Below are 25,293 nucleotides of genomic sequence, written 5' to 3' on the forward strand. Positions count from 1 at the left end.
CAACTGATTTCAACAGCTTTCAGAGCTGTTCCCTCTGAACTGTGAAATACCCTCAGCGCCATCCAGGTAACAGTGCTCGGGGTCAGATTCTAGGGGGTTTTAAAATCTTTTTCTTACCATAAACCTCATCACAAGATATGCTGCTGGTCGTCTAGCAAACAGAAACTAGGTAACACTGCATATCTGAATAGTCTTTTCAATTTACATTTGATTTATTCCAAAAGGGTTTGGACTTTTCATATTTAAATCAGTCTGTGCAAAATAGAAGCTTCTTTCTCTTGTTGTTAACTAAAGGAGCTGCAGGTGTGGGAGACCCTAACCACAACAGGAAAGGTGAGGGTCTGCACGCAGTAAGTGACGCAGAACTGCGTTGTACAGAACATCTTAGTATCTAGTAAATGGAGATAGGATGTTGTGGCAGGACAGGATGGGTGAGTGCATGACCCAGCCGCTAGACACTGTGCAACCGGAGAGGGCTGGACAACTCAAGGTAAACAAGCTGCTGCCTCCCACCACTTCCCATCTGGCCACTTGTGTTCCTCAGCCAAAGTGTCAAATACAACAGTGCTTAAAAATCCAAAGCCATGTTACCCCACAAAGTGTCTGCATTTGAAGGCCAGTTTCCCTGTCTTGTCATTCAATCCGGATATACAACCCAGGAACGCTCAGCGAAACATTTAGCACTATTTTCTCAGTGTAAAATAATCATTGTGTTCACATACAACACACCTACTCAATTACTTTTACTGAAATCCTCAAAGAAATGTACTCAGTCTGAATTTTGCCCCAGATTTGCTTCATTAATGGTCTGAAGTCCACAGGCAAAAAGTACTTTACCGGCTCTAGCTCTACTTGACCAGTCAAGCCCTTCCTCAAAGCAACAGCACCTTACAGCCACCCTTAACAAACCAGAAGGAAAACAGTACCTCATCCAGGAATGCAGAAGACATCATGTGTCTGGAAATGTAGCAAGCTCATCATAAAATGTACCGGTGGTCCTATGTACCGTTCACTTGCCATACAACCAGTTATTTCATTTCAGTTACAAAAAATGTATCTTTAATGTAGTAAATCCTGGAAAAACTCCATATTAGTAGTTCAGTTATAGGTGGTCATTTTCAGCCAGCTCCCAAGTAAGATCAAATAATAATGACTGTATGGATGAAGAAAAAACCCTGGTGAGCATGAAAGGGGAATTGGAAACTAAGAAATACCACTTCTTTGCCCACAAGACCATGAAATATGCTCCTACACGTAAGTATAACTACCTTGAGGGTTTATTAGCTTTTGTTGGAGCAACTGACGAAAAGGAAGAGATGAAATAATGTGATTGGGCATTCACTTTATAGGCATGTCTAAATTAAAATCTTAAATGCATGTATTTTAATTCATATTGGTTAAGGTGAATCAGGTAAAATAACAGACAAGAAAATGCAATTTGGGGTTTATTTCCTTTTTTACAGAAAAATTTGGCATATTTAGGGTTTAATACCTCAGTGTCTTGGTGCTCTCTGCCACTAGCTGCAATCAATGGGAAACTGAAATGCTCCGACAGTGGTAGCAATTAGTCCTTGCCAGGGAGATGTCTCAAACTTTCTACATTACCCTTCAGCAGAGCGAGTGCCGTACAGTTACAGGCAGCCTAGCTATTCTGCAGGCCTCGCTTGCACTAATACAAAGGGAGTTTTTATCTATGAACTGCTGCAGGATAAGGTTCAGTAAGGCATTTCAAGCCTAATCTTGTAAGTTGCAGAGCACTCCCTGGCAAGTGTTAAGCAATTTCAACTCTCATTAATCTCAACAGGATTTGAGAATACAAGTCAGGGACTTTTTGCTCAATTCTACCCTCACACTGAACTTCTGTTGAAGTCCATGGAAGCTCTGTGTGTGTGGAGTGATGGCCCTTCATAGCTGACTACCATTTGCAGTAAAAGCAGCTGCATCTGAAAGTTCAATGCATTTTAAATAAGCCTAAATCTTAGTAATAAAGGCTAAAGACATAGCTGACTAGGCATATTTGCTAAAACTGTATTTTATCATCAGGCTTGAGAGATTTAAAATAAATAAATTTTAATACTAGCAGGCTTTGCTGCTATTGATTTCTGCAATATACTCTAAATTGTGACTTTCCTTATTCCTTTCCTTCATTTTTAAAGCTAGAATTACTTTCTGGCAAAAAAACTCCATATAAGAAACAAGATACACAGATTAGGCCATTATCAGTGCTGTTACTCTATGATTTTCATTTGGATAATAACCTTCACTGGGAGACCTCACAGCACATTAGAAAAGCCACCGAGAGAACCTTCTGGCACTTCTTGGAGAGCATTATCAGCACCTCATGCCTCACAGGATGACTGTCCCCTGATAGCGTAACTGGAGCCAAGGACTCCTGTCTAGTTTCTCTCCTGAAAGAAAATTCACAGGCCAGTGAACAGGGCAGTTTTCATGGATTTACTGACCTTTGTAAAAACTCTTGTCGCGGGAACTGGAGGGTGGTAAGCCTATTTGGCAGCCCAGTCCAAGCTAACTGAATTCTACTTTTATTGTTCTCTGTATAACAGATAGGCCACATTAAGACCAGCAGGAAATGATGTTGGAGACACCTCCCAGAAGCATCAAATTTCTTTCATATTTGACTAGTGAAATCAGATTTTGCAGCACAATCTGCAGCTGGCATGAACTGCTCTGAATCAAACCCAATTATGACTTTGGCACTGACGCTGCCTTCGTAACGCCCAAGTATTTCTTTTACTTTAATGGAAGACCTTGGAAGCTGGGGAAACCACTTCAGGGAACTACAGAAAATACGTCTCAGTTTCACAGCCAGGCTCTAGAAGACCTGCAAATTGAAAGGCAATCAAAAGCAATATCTGTGACTTTAGGTATGTCCGTTAAGAGATACCTTCTGCTTTTTTCCTGTTTGTGAGATCTGGGCATAGAAAAAAAAAAGGATATTAAAACAGATCGAGACCATAGGACAGTAAATGGTTTCATACAGATGAGATGGATTCCTTTTGTCTCAAGCCAGGACTGAGTCTCTGGAGCTATCAAAAGCCCTCTGTGAGGGCATTTGGGTTACGTACACTCAATGTCCTCCTCATCCATCAGTGTCCTTAGATGACCTGCATGAAACTCAGGGTTTTGAAACAGTGCTGGGAATTAGGCACCAGAGTCAATTAATCCAGAAAATGGATGTGATAGCGCTGATATCCTGATGCCAAGCATCAAAGCAAGATGCTCCACAATATAAACAGGATCAGAACTGTCAGCATCAAAATATTTCAAAAGGCTATATTCCTCTCAAGAGATCTCATTGCAATTTTCGTCTAATTGAAAGCCATTTTGGCTAATGCTCATTTGCACAATAGCAGACTTAGCACTGTACTCAGAGACCAGGGGTCTCCTCTCTTGGGTGTAACGTGGAGCTGAGACATGGCTAGAGAAGTTTCTTTGGTTAATGTGCTACTGGGACACACTTCACCTGTCTAGGCAAGCTCTGCAACATGGCAGCTTCAAAAAGAAAGGCTGGTTGGCTAAAAGGCTATGTGACAACAAGCAAAAATACTCTCTGTCAAGGTGGGGGGAAAAAAGGGAAACAGAAAAACAAAGCAGCATCCACACTCCCTGTGTCTACCTACTGCAAGAGTGGATGTGGTGGCAGTTGGGACTGATTCACTCTCTGCCCCAGCAGCATGCGAGGCAGGGACATGACGAGCTGCATTGGAGTCTTGCAGAAGACCCTGTATCCCAGCAATCAGTGATCTTGAATAGGCCATGTCTGCTCTATTGGGCCTTACACTCTGGGCCAGAGAAGCCTGTATGTTATTAATGTAATCTGTAATTTATAATATCTTTGGGAAAGGTAATGTGTACGTGGATCAAGGGGTGGAATGTACTGATCCTGACCAGGAGACCATTGTGCATTGAGGAGTCAGAGAGCCACATCACAGCTGGCCTGAGCAGGTGCAGGGCTGTGCTGCGCTGCGCTGCACTGCATGTCCAGCATGGCCTTCAGGCCTGTGTTATGCTGCACAGGTCCCTTGGCACAGGACAAACTCAGCCAGTGCACTGTAACCAAGGAGCCTGCAGGCAGCTCCCACTCGCTACTGGTGGCTACGTTACCTGCATGGCCTTGTTCTTATCTAAAGTGCTGCATGAAGTTCTCATGCAAACACCCTTTATGAATAGAGTTGTTTCTTGTAAGAAAATTTTATAGTAGCTTGAACAACCAAAAAGGAAAAACCTCTCTCCACATATGGGATCTGTGCAGCATTCCATGGGAAAATCGGGCCCAAGCCACTTCAGACAGCAGTGTATGTCCTACCGTGTCTCAAGAACTAAATGGAGAATATGAGGCCCAATGTATCACGCAGTGTATCAATAACAAACCAACCTGTCAAGAGCTCTTAGACTAAGCAGAAAGGATAGAATGGGAAGAGGAGACGGAACATTGCATTTCGATTCATGCCCTTGCCTATGGTCACCTGAAGACAGACTGAAATACATAGCTGTGAAAGGTCCTCCAGGTTCTTTTAGCTGACCTTGGGATACTGAAGCTCCAGCAGCAAGCGGACTTGTAAGCCCACCTTGGGCTTAGAGTACTGAGCTGAAAGCCACATCACAAATACTTGTACCTGTCATTTGCAAAAAGTTACCATAGAGAAGTCATGTGGAGAAAACAAGCAGTCTACATGATCTATGGGGTCTGACTGATCTTCATTTTGCATGTACACGTGTAGGCAGCTCAAGAGAACAGAGTTTTGTTCTCTGAGTCACTTTTAGGCTTTTTCTAGCTCTTGAAGTGTCAGTCTGTGCTTTCCCACCAATTCAACAGAAGCAGGGGCAGGACCCTTTGGATGCCATAAACTGCCTATGGCTTTAGTTGGTGAACCTCGAACCAATACATTAAGATACTAAGCGATTCCCTAGTCTTTTAAAACTAAGAAACTGTTAGAAAAACATTAGATGGACTTACCTACATTTACTTTTGTTAGTAGCTGGTACAGTGCTGTGTTTTGGTTTTAGGATGAGAATAATGTTGATAACACATTGATATTTTGTTCTTGCTAAGTAGTGCTAAGTTGTTGCTAAGTAGTTGCTAAGTGGCGCTCACACTGGTCAAGGACTTTTCAGCTTCCCCTGCTCTGCCAGGTGCACAAGAAGCTGGGAGGGGGCACAGCCGGGACAGCTGACCCAGACTGGCCAAAGGGCTATTCCATTCAGTATATAAGCTGGGGTAAAAAAGAAGGAAGGGAGGGACATTCGGTCTGGTGGTGTTTGTCTTCCCAAGTAGCTGTTACGCGTGATGGAGTCCTGCTTTCCTGGGGATGGCTGAACACCTGCCTGCCCATGGGAAGTAGTGAATGAATTCCTTGCTTTGCTTTGCTTGTGCATGCAGCTTTTGCTTTACCTATTAAACTGCCTTTATCTCAATCCATGAGTTTTCTCACTTTTACTCTTCTGATTCTCTCCCTGATCCCACTGGCGGGGAGTGAGCGAGTGGCTGTGTAGTGCTTAGTTGCTGGCTGGGGTTAAACGACGACAGTGTTTGTCAGTGTTTCACTACTTTCAGCTCAAACCAAATCACAGTACACACCCTTCACTTAGAGAATAATCTAGCCCTTTTCAAACAATTCCTTTCACAATATTTGTGACTTTTTCTGAAGATATTTTTAGTGACAGCCATTCTGATGTGATACATGTCATGCAGAAGTTGCCTCTTGCTTCCATGTTCAGCAATGGAAGTGCTGTTTTGTGTTAAAATAACAATCTTAATTGAGAATACAATGTCTTTAGTCCCTGCTGTGTGGAGCTTTCAACCTGTTGGTATCACAGCGGTCCTCAAAATACATCACAGCTGAGCTTAAGCTGTTCTTCTGCCTTTAAGAAAGCCGCATAACACACAACAAAGAGAGCATCATTTGTTCTTCATGTCCAGTGTCTTCCCGACGTCCCTGCAGTTTGCTGATCACTGCCTGTCAAAGCATTTAGAAGACTGAAGAAACTCACCCTGAAGTAATTTTGAAGCTGATAAAGATTTGTTTTTTTCATATTTAGGGAATATATAATGAATTACCTCATCCTTTTCAACACAAGTTATATCGCTTCTGTTTATGTCTTTGGATTTAAGGTTGGCAATAAATTTAAGGTTTGCATTTCGGGTTGGATGTACGGAAGAGTCCAAACCTGGCCCAGCACTAGACGACTACCTCATGCTCCGCATCCCGCACAAAAGCCTGGGCCCAAAGTGCCGGCCATGTGAAACCAACGACCGGCGAGGCGAGGCGAGGCGGGCCCGGGCAGCGGGGAGCCATGCTGCCCTCACGGCGCGCTCACACTCCCGCGTCACGGAGGAGCGTCCCGGTGGCTCAGCCCCGTCTTGCTCTGATGGCACCGTTCAAAAACCCGACGGATTTACGTGACCGTGGACAGCGCTCGGGGGTCACCGCTCGGGACTCCCTCAGCTCCCCCCGCCCCCAGCGGCCGCCCGGCAGCCGTTGCGCAGGCGCCATCCGCCGCGCAGGCGCCTTCGCCCCTGGGGGTGGCCGGGTCTCACGCTGGCGCCGGCCTCCGCTTTCTGCCGGGGAGCGGGCAGGAGGCGCCGCGGCGGCCGGGCGGGTCGCTCGGTGAGGTGAGGTGAGGGGAGGGGAGGGGAGGGGAGGTGAGGGGCGCGGAGCGGGGCGGGGCGGGGCGGCTGGGGGGCGGCTGTGCTGGGCTGGCCGCGCGGGTGGGCCTGGCGCCGGGGACGCCGCTAGCGCCGAGGCGGAGGGCACTGGGCCGCCGGGCCGGGGCGGGGCGGGGCGGGTGCGGGGACCGAACGAGGAGGGGGCCGCATCTCCCCTGGGGCCGCTCCTCGGGGCTGTCCGGGTCTGGCCGTGAGGCCAGCAGCGCTGTAACAACGACTGCTGCCGTTAGTCAGTCATGGGGGGGGTTGTTTATATTTTTATTTAAACCTGGTTGTTTTGAGGAGTTGTGAAGTGCTGCACGTGTGACGCACGGCGGGAGTGTTTGCAGGTGTTCCCGTTCCGCTGGTTTGGCAGGAACACCGGTTTGAATAAAGAGTCCTTAACAGGGAGCAAAAGACAATGACTATAGGAAATGTGATCTCAGTGCTCCCAAGGATAAGGTTCTGTGATTTAGCGTAGCTTACCGTGTCATAATTACTTTTGGCAAACTGGTATGGACCAGATCTGAAGGTGTAGTGCCATGAGAACCCCTTCTGGTTCAGTTGCATTAGCAGTGCTTGTCCATCTTGGCATTAGATGCCGCATTGGGTTTGCATGGCAAAGTTTTGGTAGCAGGGAAGCTAGAATGGGTGGCTTCCATGAGGAGATGCCAGAAGCTTCCCCCGTGTCCGACAGAGCCAATGCCAGCCAGCTCCAAGACAGACCCACCGGTGGCCAATGCCAAGCCCATCAGTGATGGTGGTAGCACCTCTGAGATAACAACATATTTAAGGAGGGGTAAAAACTGCTGCACAGCAGCAGCTGGGAGAGAGGAGTGAGAATGTGTGAGAGAAACAGCCCTGCAGACCCCCAGGTCAGTGGAGAAGGAGGGGGAGGAGGTGCTCTGGGTGCCAGAGCAGAGATTCCCCTGCAGCTTGTGGTGAAGACCATGGTGAGGCAGGCTGTGCCCCCTGCACCCCGTGGAGGTCCACGGTAGAGCAGATATCCACCTGCAGCCTGTGGAGGACCCCATGCCAGAGCAGGTGGATACCTGAAGGAGACTGTGGAGCAGTCTGTTCCTGAAGGACTGCACCCCGTGGAAGGGACCCACGCTGGAGCACTTTGTGAAGAACTGCAGCGCATGGGAAGGACAGATATTGGAGAGGCGTGTGGAGGACTGTCTCCTGTGGGAGGGACTGTGTGTTGGAGCAGGGGAAGAGCGTGACCATAACCCACATTCCCTGTCCCCCTGCTCTGCTCGGGGGGAAGAGGTAGAGAAGTTGGGAGTGAGTGAAGTTGACCCCAGGAAGAAGGGAGGGGTGGGGGGAAAGTGGTTTTAGATTTGTTCTTGTTTCTCATTATCCTACTATGATTTGATTGGTAATACATTAAATTAATTTCCCCAAATTGAGTCTGGTTTGCCCATGATGGTAATTGGTGAGCGATCTCTCCCTGTCCTTATCTTGACCCACAAGTCTTTCATTATATTTTGTCCCCTTGTCTAGTTCAGGAGGGGAAATGACAGAGTGGCTTGGTGGGCACCTGGCAGCCAGCCAAGCTCAACCCACCACAAGTGCTTACCATTCACATTGATTATGGTGGGAAAACAAGCAAGGCTCCCTTTCCTATACCTTATCTGTTTTCTCTTTATCTTTAGTGTGCATGTGTGTTGGGGGTTTGTTTAGGTGGGTGTTTTTTTGGCTGTGTGGTTGATGGTATAGCATGCCTCTTCAGCAATGAGAATAGGAAAAATACAGCTTAGGACAAACAAACAAAAAACAATGTCAGGAGAAGTGAGATGTAATTAGTTACAGCTTAACAAGATAGGCTGCTGGTGTACATGGGATAAGTTTGGGGATGTTTAGTAGCCAGTGTATGCCTGCTGAGATGAGGTATTTTGGCAGGGTCCTTTGCAGTATGTTAGGAGAAGACTACTGTAAGGATCTCCAGGATAATTATTCCCTTTCGTAGTATTCCTGTATTTTTTTTTGTATTTCTAGAGGTAGTGAAATGAGAAAGAACTGCTCCTGTGGAGCTTGTTTTGGATATAGATGGATTTGTTTCAGGGTGATGCTGCTTCCTTTGCAAGGGTTGTATTTGGTATAACATGTCTCTGTCAGCTACAACATGGAAATAAATCACACAGTGCTCTAAGTTGTTAATGTTAAAGAAGATTCTGCTAAATGTTTTTTGGAGACAGAATGCTGTCCCAAATGATGTAAGCTGGGGTAAAGCTTGTCAGTAGTTTTCAAGGCTGTTGTTGATAGGCTGAAGAGACCCTCATGAGCTCTCATGAGCCTAGTGCTCCTTGTTTTTGTGGTGAAAGACAGCCAAAAGTAGGAAACACTACTCTGCTCTTGCTTTTCCAATTCTTGGGATTATTGTGTGGAAATTGCACCATTCCTGGGAAGCAGAGAAAGGGGCTGCAAGAAATACTAATGCTTGTACCTATTTATAGAAGGGGCTTGGCATACTGACAAGAGTGGGCAGCAACCATGGTTCCTAAAGGTGACAAAGCAGTTGTTCAGAATTTTTTTTTAAATTAATAAAAGTGGTCTCCAAATTAAAGTAGCTACCTAAACTGAAGAAGGGGAAAAAACCCTCAGCTTTTTGATTTATTTCTTTCTTTTCTCCGTGTGTAAGTCGTGACCTAATCTTGATAGCGTTCACATCTTCGGTGCCAAAAAGCAAGACACTGGGTTAAGAAAGGGTTTCTTTTTACTAACTCCAGATTTAGATAGTGCTGAGGTTCCATTTTATAAATCCTGTTTGGAATTTTCTGCAATGATTTTGACTCTCTTTTGGCTCTGCAGTTACTACCAACAGCAGTTGTGCTTCTCCTAAACAGTTCTTACTGTCTTTGTCTCGTTATATCATCACTCTGAGTGCACAAATGATTGCGTGATGTTTCCACGGAGGTTATTTGGTATTGGGAAGACTGGAAATGACGCTTTGAGAAGTGGGATGTAAATGAATAAATAGTATCACGGGGAGGTGTGCCCAGCTCAAGAATGCATGTAGCAATTCCTAACCATTTTCTAATAAGTCTTGAACTGCTAAGTCTGGATGACCTCCAGATGCCAACATGAATGTTACATGAAAGCATATATCTTCAAAGCTTTCAAAGAACAGTAGCCACTACTCTTTGACTGGGTACAACTTCCTTAAAGTTATTCTTTTGGTAATTTTAAAATTTGCTAAATGTTGTCTGTGAACTTTTTTCCTCTTCTGAGAAGGATAAAATGTTAATGGTACTCTGACAATACTGCCAGTAATCATCTTCCATGATCTGTTTCTTTGGGGCTGCAAAGTCAGCAGAGAGAAAGTGTTCCAAATAATGTATAGTGAGAAGAAAGACTTATTTTTGCACAGGTGAATAACTATGAAATAATATGCATAGATTAAGAGAACTATAAAATAGCATTTAATATTTGTATTTTACTAGTATGAAATAATAGCATTCAACAGCCTGGTTATGAGGAGATACTCTGTTAAGTATGTATTTGAGACAAAAAACTTTCTGCTCTTTGTACCCCTGCAAAATCCGTGTGGGAAGTAGATAATAAAACTGTATTAAAAGTAAGCTTTATTCTCTTTTTTTTCTTTTCACAATACTTGAACATTGAATGTTTTAGCCTACCTATATTTTATAGCTTCTACTTCTTTTATGTAATTTCTAAAGAAAGAGAACCCTACTTACTTAGTATTAAGCATGTAGGCAAATCCATGCCCACTCAGCAGACTCGTTTAGTATGGACAGAAGCGCTTTGATGATGTTATTGTGATGCTTGAAGTTCTTTTTGTAGTTAAGGGTGATGGCATTGGATTTCTAGCCTGTCAGGTTTCCAATACTGTATGTTTTTAATGGGCTCTTCAAAAAATGCCGTTAGAGTTGGATGCAGTGGATTCCTGCATTTTTTGCAATGTTTTGCAGTTGCATTGCCATCTAAGTTCTGCAGCAATGTGCAGGGTGGTATCTTTATTTTTGATTCATCTGGTTTCCAATTCTAAAGTTCAGATCAGGAACTATGCAAGTATCTGTTCAACTGAGGATGCAGCTTTCTCCCTCTTTCTACAGTGAGATTTTACTTCCTTGTGGTACCTCTGGTTGTAAATGGCTAGAGCCCACAAAGAGTGGGATGGGGAAGGTCAGTAGCAGAGTACAGACCCTGAACTTCAGGAGAGCAGATTTTGACTTATTACGTGGACACTTTGGTAGGACCCTGTAAGAGGTAGCTTTGAAGGGTGAAGGAGCTGAGGAAAGCTGGCAGAGCTATAAGCACAGCATAAGGTGCAAGGAAAGACTATCCCAATACTTAAGAGACCAGCTAGATGTTTTGGGAGACTAAACAGTGTGCTCCAGCGCAAAACTGGCAGCATACAGGAGGCAGAAGCAGGAGAAGTCTACAGAGGCGCAGTTTAGAAACGTTGCTTGGGTGCGTTAGGAAAGCCAAAGCTCAGTGTGAATTGAAACTTGCAAGGGATGACAACAGCAACAGGAGGAGCTTCTACTGTTACATTAATACTAAAGTGCTGAACAAAGAAAAGTAGGACATTTTCATGGTTCTGAGAGAGCTGGCTGATACCCTTGTGAGGTTGCTCTCTGTTAACCTTCAAAAGGTCATGGAGATCTGCAATGACTGCAGAAAGGCAAACGCAAACCCATTTTCAAAAAGGGAAAAAAGTCAGTCTGGAGTACAACAAGCATGTCAACTTCAGTCTGTGGGAAGATCATGGAATGCGTCCTCTTGAGCACGTTTCTGGGCATGAAAAGGAGGAGGAGGATGCAGTTGACTACAAGCTAGTCAGTATCATTTCAGTCCCTGGGAAGGCTGGGGAACATATCCTTGTAGAAGCCATTTTTAGATGCAAAAAAACCCAGGGTGTGCCTAGGAGCAGTCAGCATGGATTTACCAAGGGCAAATCATGCCTGACTGACCAACCTCATTGCTTTCTATAATGAGGTTACTTGTGCTGTGAACAGAAGAAGGGCAGTGGATGTTGTATACTTTACCAAGACCTTTGATATAGTCTTCCATTGTCTCCTCATCACCAAATGGGTGAAACGTGACCTGAGTAAGTGGAAAACTAGCCGGATGGTTGGGCTCAAACGTTGATGATCAGTGGTGCAAAGTTTATCAGACTGGCAAGTAATGGTGTCCTGCAGGCATCAGTAGTGGGCCCAACATTGCATAGTGCCTTCATTAAGGGCTTGGATGATGAGCTAGAGGACACTCAGCAAATTTGTGGCTGACACCAAATTGCAGAGAGCTGTCAAAGCACTGGTAAGTATGGTGCTCTTCAGGTGGACCTGGACAGTCTGGAGAAATGGACTTATGGGAACCTCTTGCACTTCAACATGGAACAATGCAAGGTCTTGCATCTGGAATGAAATAATCCCATGCACCAATATGGGCAGGGGCTGACTACCTAGGAAGCAGGTCTACAGAGAACGTGCTCATGGGCTGTCCTAGAAGACACCAAAATGAACGTGAGGCAGCAGTGCAGTGTGGCAGCAAGGAAGTCCAGCTGCATCTTGGCCTATATTAGTAAGAATGTGACATCTGTAACCATGATTGTTCCCCTCTGTATGGCCCTTGTGAGACAGCGTCTGGAGTGCTATCCTCAGAATTTGGGACCCCCAGTGCAAGAAGGACACTGAAGCAAGTCCAGTAGGGGCCACCAAGATGGTCAGGGGTCTGCAGCACGAAATGTACAATGGGAGGCTAAGAAACCTGTGCCTGTTCAGCTTGGAGAGGGGAAGGCAAAGGAGGGATGTTATTGCCATTTGCAGCTACCTGGTGGGAAAATGCAGAAAAGATGGAACCAGACTGTTCTTGGAGGTGCACCGCAATAGGATGAGAAGCAGCAGGCACAAGCTGGCTATATACAAATTAAGATTATATTATATACAAATCAAAATTCCTATTGGGTACTAGGAAAAATTTTTTACCATGAGGGTTGTTGAATATTGGAACAACTTACCTAGAGAAACTCCATTCTTGGAGGTTTTCAGGACTTGACTGGACTTGGCTTAGAGCAAGCTGATCTAATCAGACCAGTTCTGATGACAGGATTGGACTAGGTGACCTCTGGAGATCTTTGTTCAAACCTAAACTCTGATTCAGTGATTCTTATTGGGAAGAGCAAACCTGGGTATGGATTTACCAAGGAAAAATTATACCTGACCCACCTGATTGCCTTTACCAAGGGATAAAATAACTGGATTTGTAGATAAGTGGAGAGCAATAGGTGTCATTTACCTCAACCTGAGCAAGGCTTTCAACACTGTGTCTTGCAGTGTTCTTGTGTCAAAGGTAGGATATTTTACCACTGGCAGGGCCACCTTCTGGACAGAATAGAGGAAAAGGCTGATGGGAACCTCAGGAATTTCAAAAATGACAAATGCCCTGTCTTGCCCCAGCCCTTACAGTAAGGGCTGGGGATGGGCTGGCTGGGGAGCAGTTCTGTGGAGATGGCCATGGGCCCTCACAGGCAGTGCCCCAGGCAGTGTGAGCAGGGCATAGCCTGGGGAGCCAGGGTAGGGTGGGATTTATCCCACTCTGCTCAGCACTCATTAGACCTCATATCAACATGTCCCATTTTGGATCCTGTGGTATGGGAGGGAGACTGACCAGCAAGAATGAATTCAGGAGACCCCGTTGAGACAGTGGGGCTGGAGCCCTTGCCCTGCGAGGTGAGGCTGTGGGACTGGGGCTGGTTCAGCTGGGAGGAGGGACAACTTCAGGGGGACCCAACAGTGGCCCTGGCACTGATGGGAGGGCGATGAAGAAGACACAGCCAGGCTCTTCACCACAGTCCGTGGCAAAAAGCTCAGGCTAGTGATGAAGAAGAAGCGTTTATCAATCAGGACAGCTCAGTAAGGTGGTGCCTTCTCTGTTCTTGAAGATTTTCAAGCCCTGATGGGACCAAGCTCTGAGCAACTTGGTCTGACCCCATAGCTGAACTTCCTTTCAACAGGAGGTTGAACTAGAGGCATCCTTAGGTCTCTGCCATCCTTAATTATCCTGTGATTCTGTAAAATTTCCAGGCATTCCATGTGCACACGCAAGTACCTTTGCTGAAAGTAAATGCCGAAGACTGAAGAACTGTTCAGATGGTATTTAAATTCATTAAATTGCATTGATATAGCTGTTGCATTGTAAATATCTTGTAGATATTTAGTGTAGATTGATTGAAATTGAGGAATTGCTTCTGATTGGGAAGGCAATAGACTTTAGTCTGCCTGGAATAACTGATCTGTGCTTCCACTGAAAGTATGTACTGTGCTTCTAATGATCCTCTACTGTAGTTTCTCCTTTTAATGTGAATAATACAAATCACGTGGTGGCAGATACCATACAATTCAAGTGTGTTTGTGTCAAAACTACCCAGGAAGAAACCTTTCATCATTTTGCTGCTTGTTAGATAGAACTGGAGGGGGATGTTTTTTGTGACTCCTTTGGTATATACAAATAGCTTGAATGCATCTAGATCCACTGGAGTCATTAGACATGCTCAACAGCTCTAGGTATGTCTGGAATTGTTTGCTGTAGTGATCATATTTCTTTCTAAAAAAAAAGCAAGATGTTAACTCTAGTTTAATGTGTGTTCATTTATTATATGGACACCTATTGTCTCAAAATGCAATTAAATGGATCAGTCCTAAACAACACAAACCCATACTAGCATCATTCTGAGTGCAGTTAACAGGTGGTTTTTTTTTTTCCTCTTAAACTTCCAGAAATGTAATTCACAAGTATATGGGAATATTTTGCTGTTTAACTGCCAGGAATTTATATTCATTGAGGTGATAAGTATTAATTTGGGGTTTTCCTGCTGTGAATGGTATTTGTTGTGGCCCATGCTATATTTGCATGTTTCCAGGGTTTAATTCCATCTTTTTGAAAATAAGTGGCAAGATTCTGAATGCATCACACTGACAGCATGTGTTGAAACTGGAGTACTGTGCATGAATGTGTTTTCTCAGTGCTTATTGCAAAGGATTACACTTAGTTTTCAGCAAGTGCTAGTTTTTTTATTTTTTTAAGGAAACCATCCCAAGTGACTGGAGGTGTGTTTACAGTAAACGGAAATGTTTGAATATTTGCTGTTGGCCATCAGTTTTGTTGGTGTGCCACAAGGTATGCTGAGTTCTGATTTCTCTCCAATTTAGGTTCCTGTGTGCTTGTGAGTGCCTGCATATTCCAGCTTACAGAGGAGGGTTTTTTTTGGTGAAGCGTACCAGACCCTAATTACAATTGCCATTTACAGTCTCACAGGTGGGTCTTTTGTTTGTTTTATTTCTGTTTTTGCATGAAATAACTGAAAAATTTGTGAAGACTTTTGTATTTTAAATCATGTTTTAGAAACTGTGAACTCTCCTGTTGAGCCATCCCATTTTCAAGTCAATGAGAAATACTTAATATGCTCTCAAGGATAAATGCTCTCAGAATACACATATGCTGTGCCATATGGAACTTGTATATTTGCTCTAGCTTTAAGAAATATCGATCACCCATTTGTTGTGCAAGACCAATGAGTATTCAGCACTTCTTGGGTTTAAGCCCATAAAGCAAGGTGATATGGTAGACTTAGGAGGGGGAAGAAAATGCTTTAATGCTTACATCTTCTGTTAAGTACAACATAAATCTTGTGTATTTTTTTTCTGGCAAATAGCACACTTTCTTTCATAGTCTTAATTGTATTTTTTTAATCTCTCTTGCAGAGTGAGAGTTAGTGTCATATGATAGAGCCAAAATGTTGGATGACATCAAGAAGCGGTTTGAATTTCCTAATGCGATTATTCAGTCACAGGTAATTTTTTTTAAAAGCATTGAACAAACTGATTTGTCTGTGGAGCCTTTGTTCCAAGGCCTGCTGCCTGACTGTAAAAAGATAATAAGAAAGACTTTTTTGGGGTTGTTTTGTTTGGCTTCAAAGGCAGAAAATGATAGAAGTAGGGTATTCTGAAGTTGCAAATAAATGCTAATTCCCCTCTCTGTATAATCCAAACATTGGACATAATTACTTATCACTGGAAAGTCTCCATAGGAATATCAGAAACTTTCCAGGACTGGAAGATTTAAGTGGGGCCAAATGGTTTTTAGTGACTCTGATCTCAAGAGAAGCCAGGAGTTACCAGATGTCAAGTATGGGGCCAAAATACTTGACAATACTTTATAGAACTGTCTTTAGGACTGATCTGTTTTCCTCCTGTGTGATGAGAGCTGATGAACTACTGCAGTCTTGTCTGTCATCAAAGAATAACTGTATACAGCTCCACTGTGATCAGCAGACCAAACCCCTTTATTTTCACATCCATGCAATGGCTCCTAATCCTGTTCACCTGAAACTTTCTCGTGTGCATGAAGTGTTTATCGTAGTATTTTTAATGGACAAGATGGAAGAAAGTAATAGGCTCTGTTTAAAAAAATACACCTTCCTTGCTTTGGTCATCTCTCATTTCAGTATTAAAAATATATCTCTTTAGCTGTAAGATCATTGCTAACTTCCCCATTTTCTTCCTCTCCCTGTTTTGAATTCAGGATTAAATATGTAGCCATTTGTTTGATAGCATAAGTTGATGTGAACGCAGTCTGTGCAACCTGCTGTCTGCCTTTTCAGTTCAGCTCAGTCTAAATTGGTTTACAATAATTAAGTTTGCAAGAGAGACACACAAGTCCTCGTGTGATCAACTTGGCATTTAGGAGAGGAAGCCATGTCCCTGAAAGCTAGAGTTCATCTAAAGTCTAGCAAAGCGTCTTGTACTGCAGGTGAGTTCACATCATTACTAGCCTTGATGAGTAGGACTCGGCATCTTTGAACCAGTTAATTTTTCTTCAGTGCAGAAGAATGTCCCCATGGTACAAGTATTGCTGAAATGTCTTGGCTCATCACTACAGCTGTGCATCATTAAGGGCTACTGGTGTGCTTTGGTTGATTCTGTGCTGTGCTTTGGTGATTTTGCTACTTTCAACTTATATTCTGTGACCCCTGAAAAGCGTGCTGTAATCTTCAAACTATCATCAGGCCAGGATTCAACTTTGTGACAGATGTCTTCTCTTTCTGGGATCAACCAAGATACCTGCTCTGCAAAGCATGTAACGTACACAGACGAGGAGGATCAGCGAAGTGAGGAACTTGAGCATAGTTTTGTAGGTCAAAAAGTTTTACTGCTGAATCAAGTTCTTGGAATGCAGTGGGATAATCTACATTTTGATTTTCCTGTATAGCTCACTCCAAAAGACTTTCTACTGATAAGCCCCTTTTCCGGTGTAATGAAAGTGTTGTAAGGATGTGGGTGTGAATTAATTTCTGAAGTTCCTTATAAGCAGAAAAAATAATAGAAGATTCACTTGGTAAGTGAACTAAAAAAGATTTAATCTGCCTGGGGAGCATGTTGTTGCTCTTGCAATAGGATAGCTGCAGAAAAACAGAGATAAATATCTGACTTTGTCCGATTTCTCATTCTGTTTTCACAAGAGTAAGATTACCAAATAATAAACTGTCTTTTTAAGTCAACTGTGTTAGAGTACATATCCAAACCTTTGAAAGGCATAATCCTTGTAGTCTAGGAAGGTTTAAAGTGTCATCTTTCCTGGAAATGTGAACTGTTATCTCAGAGTGCTACTGTTTGTCATGTCAAGGCTAGCAACTAGTACCTAAATGAAGTGTAAATAAATCCTGAAAGGAGAAGGAACCTGAAAACATTTAAAATAATCTGCTCCTGTTTTTTAATACACTAACAAAACAGAAATGTTACTATTATTTTTTTCTTGCGGGCTTCCTCGTTTACTTTTTCCAAAAGTAAGGATCATTCCTTACCATAGAAGAGTAGATGCAGCTGCTCTTCTGGGTACGTTGATCATCTGAAACATTTTTGTATTCTTACTATGAAAAGATGTCTTTCTGTCTCTCAGAGAAAGGGTTTTCTGTGTAGCAGGATCAATGATTATGAAACAAGACAGAGTAAGGCATTAGAGATGAGTCAGAAAACAAAAGCCTGGATTCAAACACTCTGAAGCCTTTGAGGGTATTTCAGTATTTCAGTCCACATTTAGATTTTTGAAGGCAGTTTGAGGAAATAAGACATTCCTTCTATTAAAATAAAGTGATATGCTTAATCTTAAAACTCAAATGAACAAACATATGCCGTTCTTTAGAACTGAAGCCCTTGTTCTTCAGAACTGAAGCATTTTTTTGGAGGACCTTGAAAACTTAAATCTTGTTCATGATCTCTGCCCCAGAATAGCTTTATGAGGAATACTGTTAACTTCAAATGCCTTGTTTAAAGTGAAAGAAACATTTCTGGCAGTAGCGATGCTAGGGGTTATTTAAAATGCTTAAGGTATGATAGTATGTTTGTCATCAATGTTTAGCAAAACTTGTTATGCAAAAATTTGTGCAAGTTGCTTAGATTTGCTGTATTCCGCTTCCTCTCTTGCTTCTGCTGCCCTATATAGTAAAGGATTTAATAATTACCAGTGCTGTTAAGCACACTGAGATCTGTACAGCAGTGGAACTGTAAACGTCTTATTACAGTTGATGCATTAAAATATCTGCAATTCCTGAGTATGTACCTGATTCTAATCTTAAAAGAGGTTCTGTACAAAGAGACCCTTGGATCTATGTGGAGCCCTATGGAGGTTTGTTTCTCTTCTGCCTCAGGAAAACAGTAAAAAGTAATATGCCATCATTACGGAGATTTTTGGCCCTAAAACATATTTCAGCTTCCATACCAGTAAGTTTGGTATTTCAGGTCACGATAAAATGATCATATGCAACAGCAGTGTAAATTCTTCCTAATGGAGAATTGAAAAGTAACACTTGATCTGCATGTGTTTATTTCTTTTTCCTCTTTTAGGCAGTGGGTCATCTGATTGCTGCAGTACTGAAAGAAAAAGTTTCTTCAGAGAAGATTAGACAGGCATCTGACCAGGTCTGTGGCATTCTTTGACTTCTGTCTTCTCTCCCATCCAAATGTGCTTATGTTTTTCTATGGTTTCCCATTCCCTATTGTGTAATTTTAATAAATCCAGAAGTAAGGTAGTTAGCAATATGTGTCTGGGAATACAGGTGAAAATGGTAAATCTCTGGGATGAGAAGAGCAGTTTTACTTCCATCAGAAGTCTTAATGGCAGGAGTCTTAATTCTGCAGAATACCAACATCTAGCTATGCTCAGTTTAAGAGAGTTTTATTTGAGTTTATTTACATTACTGCAAGTAAAGTGCCATACAGTGAGACACTGTCACTTGAGTAGGAAAGTCTTTTACATCACTGTAAAAATTTCAAGAAGTCTCGCATTTCATATGCCTGTATTGGTGTTATATTTCATATTAGCTAAGTAGAACTTATATTTCTTTGAGAGAGCGTGGTGCAAAGGCATACTTTGCCTTTTAGTTGAGTCAAGCTCACTTAAGTGCAGGTCTGTCTTGTTAACTGAGAGGCATATGAAATGCTGGCATTTGCAAATGTCACAGCAGTGTAGGAGAGGTCTTAGTTACGATTTGCTCCTCTGTTTTCCCTCTGCAAAAGCTGACTTGTACAGAAATGAGCAGAAAATGATTTGTCGATTTTTTTTTTTTTTTTTTCTCCTCCCAGTCAGATGTCTTAAACCCACTCCCCGCCCCAAACTAGCAACCCCAAACCTGAGAAGTGCTGAGTTCTGATGTGCAGGATTGTTGGAGGTGTGTAGTTTCTCTAACAGAAGCTCCTCCAACAGTCCTGATCATAATCATGTTTCCAAGTGACATTCTGTTTTGAGCTACAAGCTGACTGTTCCCATTTGCCACCCCGTGAAGGTATTAAACTGAAATACAGCACTGCCTTCTAAAATGCTAAGAAGCAGAAGATTGTGCCACTTAGACATTACAGGCTCCCTTTTTATTCAGGAGTGTTTTGCAGTGTTCAGTTGTTGAAAAACATTCCTTGTTTCTCCATTTGGAAGCTACAAAGTCAGCAAACTAATCTGTGAATGCAAATTTAGCATGAAAACAAGCAGCAGTTTTGATGGATACTGCCAAATCTTTGTGCTTACTAGCAAATGGAGAGAACTGAGGACTTCATATGGTGAGTAAAGACGACTTACTTCTGGATAGACCGTAGTATGCCTTCCTCTAGCTGTCTGCACTACACTTTGCTGTAGACATAGTTTGACATAGCAGTTCCTGAGTTGTCTCCAGTTGCATCTTGATTTTTTTAAGGAAACTGAAATTGATGATAGCTTACCTGCATAGGCACAACTGAAAAATTTATCTGCCTTACCCTTTTCTCAGAGACTCCTGTCCCTACTGAGAGCATAGGCAGTAAGGGGCAGGAAAGTGGGAGCCATCCTAGGAAAGGCTGTTCTGAGGTGTAGAATCTGTACCCCAGCTTCCCCTCTTGTGCTTTCTAAGACTTCAGGAGAAGCTGTTGAGCAGGTTTTTATTTAAAAGTGTGTTTGAGATGAATGAAGAGATATCAGTGTCAGCCTTCTCATTGCTTATGTCTCATGCTTTTGACTTCAGACTCCTGCTCTGAACTTGCTTTGGGAGAAGTGCTGCAGTGAAAACGTGGCCTTGCGAACAGCCTGCTCTGAGGGGTTGGTGGCACTTGTTGCAGAGAAACATGCTGAACTCGACTATGTTCTTCATGGAGCACTCAACCTAATTCCATCAGCAAGGTAGCGTTTGGTTGCCTGATTTTGTGTCGTTTGTCAGCTCGTTATCAGTCATTGCTTTTCCCTTGTAAATACAGGGGAAGAGGAAAGGTTCTGTAAATGATGGTATCTTCAAATAAGCTGTGGCATTAAGGACTGGCATTGCCCTGCCAATCTGCTGAAGGCTGTTGCTTTCGTTTTGGCAGTGTGACAGTGTGGGTCTGACTTAAGAACTCATAGAGTATCCTATGCATGGAAGCTGAAATCATTAGCGGTTTAGACTAATGCTCTGAACTTTGAACTGTGGAACCTCAGAAATCAATGCACTGCCTGATTTTGTTGCCTCTGTCATGGGGAATGGGGAAGAAAATGGCAACAACTTCCATTATGGGGGAGGGAAATAACTTCCTAATCAGTCTGTCCAAATAACTAGTTGCTGAAATAGAGTCACCATAAGACTGTGGGTGGGGATTAAGAATGCTGCATTTTATTTCCTTGTCTGCTGAGGGGAAAAAAAAAAACACTTCACCTAACTCTGCAGCTACTTCGTCTTACAAAATTCTGCAAATATAATGCCTACATCTCACAACGGTGTTTTGAGCTAGACTGCCTGTGCAACATAGTGAGAGAATGCAGTTGTGGGGGAAAAAGACACTGTGCATAAAATTTATAAATGAGAAGTCAAATGATGATTGGGAAGATGTTTCCATTCAAATCTACCAACCTTATAAAGTTCCTTTGGTTATTCTTCTCTCTTCTGATTTTTGGCAGCTAACTAGATTTCTGCACTAAGCCTTCTCATTCTCTTCCTAGAGAATGCTAGAGCTGTTTTTTAGCCAAGCCAGCTAATTGCTGCTACACCTGTGATGTATTACGGTGGTGGGCTCAGCATAGAGGTTGCAAGAACCACGCTATTCAAGACACGTTTTTCACCCCTTCTAACCTTCACATGATCAGTTTTAGGCTGATGTTTGTCATAGTCAGTCTGAGCCAAAGATGAGTTTAGGTTTGAGTAAACAAGTGAAATGCTTAAGAAATCAGCTATTTTTAAAAAAGACTGTTTCTCTCCTTGTGACTTGCTTGTTTACAGCTAGGATCTTGCTGTGATGATGCTGATTCTATGCTGAGTTTATGATAGGTGGTTATGGACCTCTAGGAAAGGTTTTGTAAATATACTTTTATAATATGAATAATTTCTGCAAACCACTGTCCTCCAAATGACAAAATTTTACTAGTTCAGCTTGGGGTTAAGGGAAGAATCTGCACTGTTAACAGAAGTAAAAGCACCTGTGCTTAGACTATGAGAACCTGGGTCCTGTGGAGTAAGGTGGAGGGAAAGTTTCATTAGCTGTGGCTTCCAGACTAAGAAACATGAAATTCCTGTTCAGCTAAGGCTTTGTTACAGTATCAGTAGTTTATAAGGAAATGAAATACTAATACAACTTTGTACTTCAGAAAATAAAAAATGTAAAATGGGGTATTTAGGATTGAATTAACCTTAAAAACAAAATCAGAATTGTGTATTAAAAGGGCTTGGATCTGCCCCATTTCTACACCATTTTTAGATTTTTCCATGTGCGAAACCAACACACATGACTGATTGCTATAGTAAGTGCTGGCAAATTACCCAGGAACCTTTCATGTACTTTTTGGCAGCTTCCCCCATGCCCCGCCCCCACCCCCCCAAGCTGCCACAATTCAACCACATCTACTGTAGATTGCACAGCGAGGTGTATATAGTCTAACCACAGATGTCTGTGGGTTTAAAATGCCTGTAGCCTCAGGAGCTGACTAAACTGACAGTTTCAGATTGGTTCATTTCAGTGCTGATACTTTTTTTTTTTTTCCTTCGACTCTCTTAGAATTGTAGTCTGCTGTTTGTCATCCTGTTCCCTGCCAAATTTTCATCCAGGTTTGCTCCATGGCTTCACACTGCTGTGTGCACTGTGTCTCTAAAATAAAGTAAATATGAAATTAGCAGCCAGTGGCAGCCAGCAGAAAGGCATTTGAAACTGCTGAGCACCTTTCATTGCTGAATGGAGTTAGGTGAATGTTTTATTGACAAAGACTACTCATGTTGTGTTCTTGCTTCTCTTCCTTCTGTTATGATGAATTTAGCAGGGGCTGGTGCACCTGGTGGGGTTTATTTTGTCAGGTATATCAAATTCTGCATGCTAGGAAAGACATTTTGCTTTGTCAGAGGTGAACATCCAGTGCTTATTTGAGTTGACTTGTTATGTGGTTCACACTATCTGCTTATTATACAAATGTGAATCTATTCTTAGCTCTCTGGTGCATCATTGTACCATAACTGTCTCTTAGTCTCGCTGTTAAGTTTCCTCTGATGCCACAAGAGTTTAAACTTCATGGAACATCGTACTTACATGTGTGTTTGTGTGTGTATGCATATATACAAAATATGTATACATTTGTAAATATATACATGCACATTTTTACACATTTTTAACACCAGTTTCCAGCTTTCTGTGTAGAAGATGATGGGAAAACTGCAGCCTGTTTTCAATAATGAATGAGCATGAATAATCAAGTCAATCTGTTAAAAAACCTGTGAAATAATGGATTATTCTAATCTTTAAGAAATTGTCAGAAAGATTTCTGTGTGTATGTATGTTTTCTGAATGTTTTTATCACCTGAGCATCCATGCCTGTAGGAGGTGGGGAAATCCTTGCAATATGTAATGCCATTGTGCTGCTTGCATTCAGGAGCTGAGTGCAAAGCCTAAAGCAGCCATTCTCCCCCCACTTCTTGCCTGGGAATTAGGACCAGCAATATAGGAGGTTCAGAACAGGGGAGCCTGTTTTCTTATTCAGTGTGTTATGGTTTGTTTTCCTCCTCGCTGTACAGTTACCCAATTGAAGCTGGGGAATGGGCTAGCAAATTCCCATTTAACTGACTCTTTCTAGCCATGAAGTGTCTACAAGGTTGCTGTTCTCTCTTTCTCCCCTATGCCCATCCAAAAAGCTCTCCTTCCTCCTCTGTGTGTTATGTTGACTGTATTGGGATTTGGAAGCCTGCTACATGCCTTCATGTTGGTTGCTTTCTAGCAGAGTTCTGTCAAACCTCATGTTTTCTTGTATAGTCAGATTTCAATGTTTCGAGAGCCAGATGTCATGACAGCCAGTTATTGTAAAGATTACAGGCACATCTTATAACTGGTCCATTTTTGGAAGAAAGAAAGAAAACAGAAGCGTATTCTGTCAGTTTTGATCTGGATCAGTGTTTTCCAGCACTGTTGACAAAAGTATGAAAGGCACAGAAGACAGAATATATTACTTTGCCTGTATCTGGAATATGAAACTAACCATTTATTGGTGGGGAGATGCACTGCAGGAACCTCTAGATATTCCCTGGTGTGCTATACCCGCTTATGGAACACAGTCTGTCTGCAGGTGGTGGTACATATAGTAAAGGTCTGGCAGTTAAAAGTGGTATTTGCCTGTGTTCCGATTTTCTTTTATGACTGATTTGAGGGGGTTTAGGTTATGATTCTATAATCATATGATCCTTTGCATTTGCAATTTTTGAATCTTCAATAAAATGTTTGTAGATATCAAGTTATGATATTTCTTTGTGATTTACATGTTGTTACCACACATCGTTGTGCTGGTGTTGGTCCAGCCTGTGTGTGTAAACTCCTGTCTTTTAACAGTGTTCACGTAAAGTCTTCCTGTTCTTTGACAGAAATTGCTTAAATTTATTCAGACTTTTTGGTATAGCTTAGAAGTCTAAATGTATGTATATTCAGTAATAATTTAGGAAGATGTTTGTGGAACATGCTGCACTCTATGCCAAACAGTTAATATTCCTGTTTCTCAGTTTGCTCATGTGCTAGATGAGGATGATTGATTGATTATTTGTCCTATGAGAGGGTTGCATAAATTCTGCATAATTTCTTGTTTGCAGCTCTCCATCTGGGGAGTTCCTGCAGTTTTCCATTCACTGATGGAAAAGTGGAATTACAGATAAAATAGATCTCTCAGATTTTTTTCCCACTAGGAAGGAAAGAAGGGGGAACAGTAAAACAGAAAAACAAAAAAAAAACCCCAGCACCCAATTCTCTTTTTTATCCCTTATCTTGCCCTGTGTGATAGAAATAACTTTTTGTCAGGTGGCGATCTCTTATAATTGTGTATTGTCTTAGCTCTTCATGTTCATTATGTGAATAAAGTGAGGAGTAATTATGATTTATTAACGTGAGTAGTAAACTACCTAATAGATTTTTAGGGGATGATGATGCAATTGTATAGCATGTTCTAGATGAAAAGTCAAAGAATCAACCATGACTTCCCCCCCCCCCCCCCCCGTTTCTACATTTTCACCTTGTGAAAGAGTTTCATTATAGAATCCAGGCTATTTTCTTGAGAAGGTGTTGGGTTGGATCTGGCATGGTCTGGTTGGAAAGGTGTGGAAAGCACTTAATTATGAAGAGGAGAGCAAAATTTTAAAAGTTGTCCTTGTAAGCTCAGCCAAGCAGTAATAAGCTCTAGACTTCTTGAGCTCTTTAGTGCATGGTGACAGAGCTTTTTTTCCCCCCTTTGTGGTGGACTTTGTTAATTTCATTAGCGTCTCTGCAGGAGAATATGGGAAATCCTATCAAAATTCCAGAAATACTGTTGTTTCTTGAGTTTTCCTGAATGGTAAATTAAACAACATAGGAGGAGGGAGACAAAATAGCTCTATGTATCTATTTTATGTAGTCCTTGGCTCCTGAGATCAAAAGTCAGCACAATCTAGATGTCTCAAGTATCTCCTGACAGTGTGATTTCTCTTGCTTTCTCTTACTAGACAGTGGCATGGTTGAAATTTGTGTGCCATGCTGGATGTTTACCTATATACTTCCATTCAGAGAAGAGCTAATTTTCTGTTTTTAACATATTAAAAGCACCAGTTCTAGTTAAGCTGGGGACAGCAAATGTACTTGTAAGATATGGTAGAAGCAAACCATCAAAAGTTTTAATTGATG

General features: G+C 42.3%; 1 protein-coding gene across 5 annotated transcripts in view; it reads left to right on the forward strand.

Annotated features, from left to right (window-relative positions):
- The first annotated feature begins 6,539 nt into the window (after nt 1–6,539).
- FOCAD (focadhesin) overlaps nt 6,540–25,293 on the forward strand; it is a 122,574-nt gene continuing 103,820 nt past the window's right edge. For 3 of the 5 annotated variants that reach the window (XM_082335502.1, XM_082335505.1, XM_082335506.1), the window contains exons 1-5: nt 6,540–6,634; nt 14,845–14,950; nt 15,397–15,485; nt 18,535–18,609; nt 20,178–20,332. In XM_082335502.1, coding sequence (XP_082191628.1) covers nt 15,429–15,485; nt 18,535–18,609; nt 20,178–20,332 — 287 coding nt within the window. In that variant the 5' untranslated portion in view covers nt 6,540–6,634; nt 14,845–14,950; nt 15,397–15,428. Of the gene's footprint in view, nt 6,635–14,844; nt 14,951–15,396; nt 15,486–18,534; nt 18,610–19,272; nt 19,473–19,562; nt 19,741–20,177; nt 20,333–25,293 lie in introns of those variants that run through there. The other 2 variants (XM_082335503.1, XM_082335504.1) reach the window with 2 other exon arrangements.

Source organism: Platalea leucorodia (assembly GCF_965183815.1).
Source record: "Platalea leucorodia genome assembly, chromosome: Z".
Classification (NCBI taxonomy): Eukaryota; Metazoa; Chordata; class Aves; order Pelecaniformes; family Threskiornithidae; genus Platalea; species Platalea leucorodia.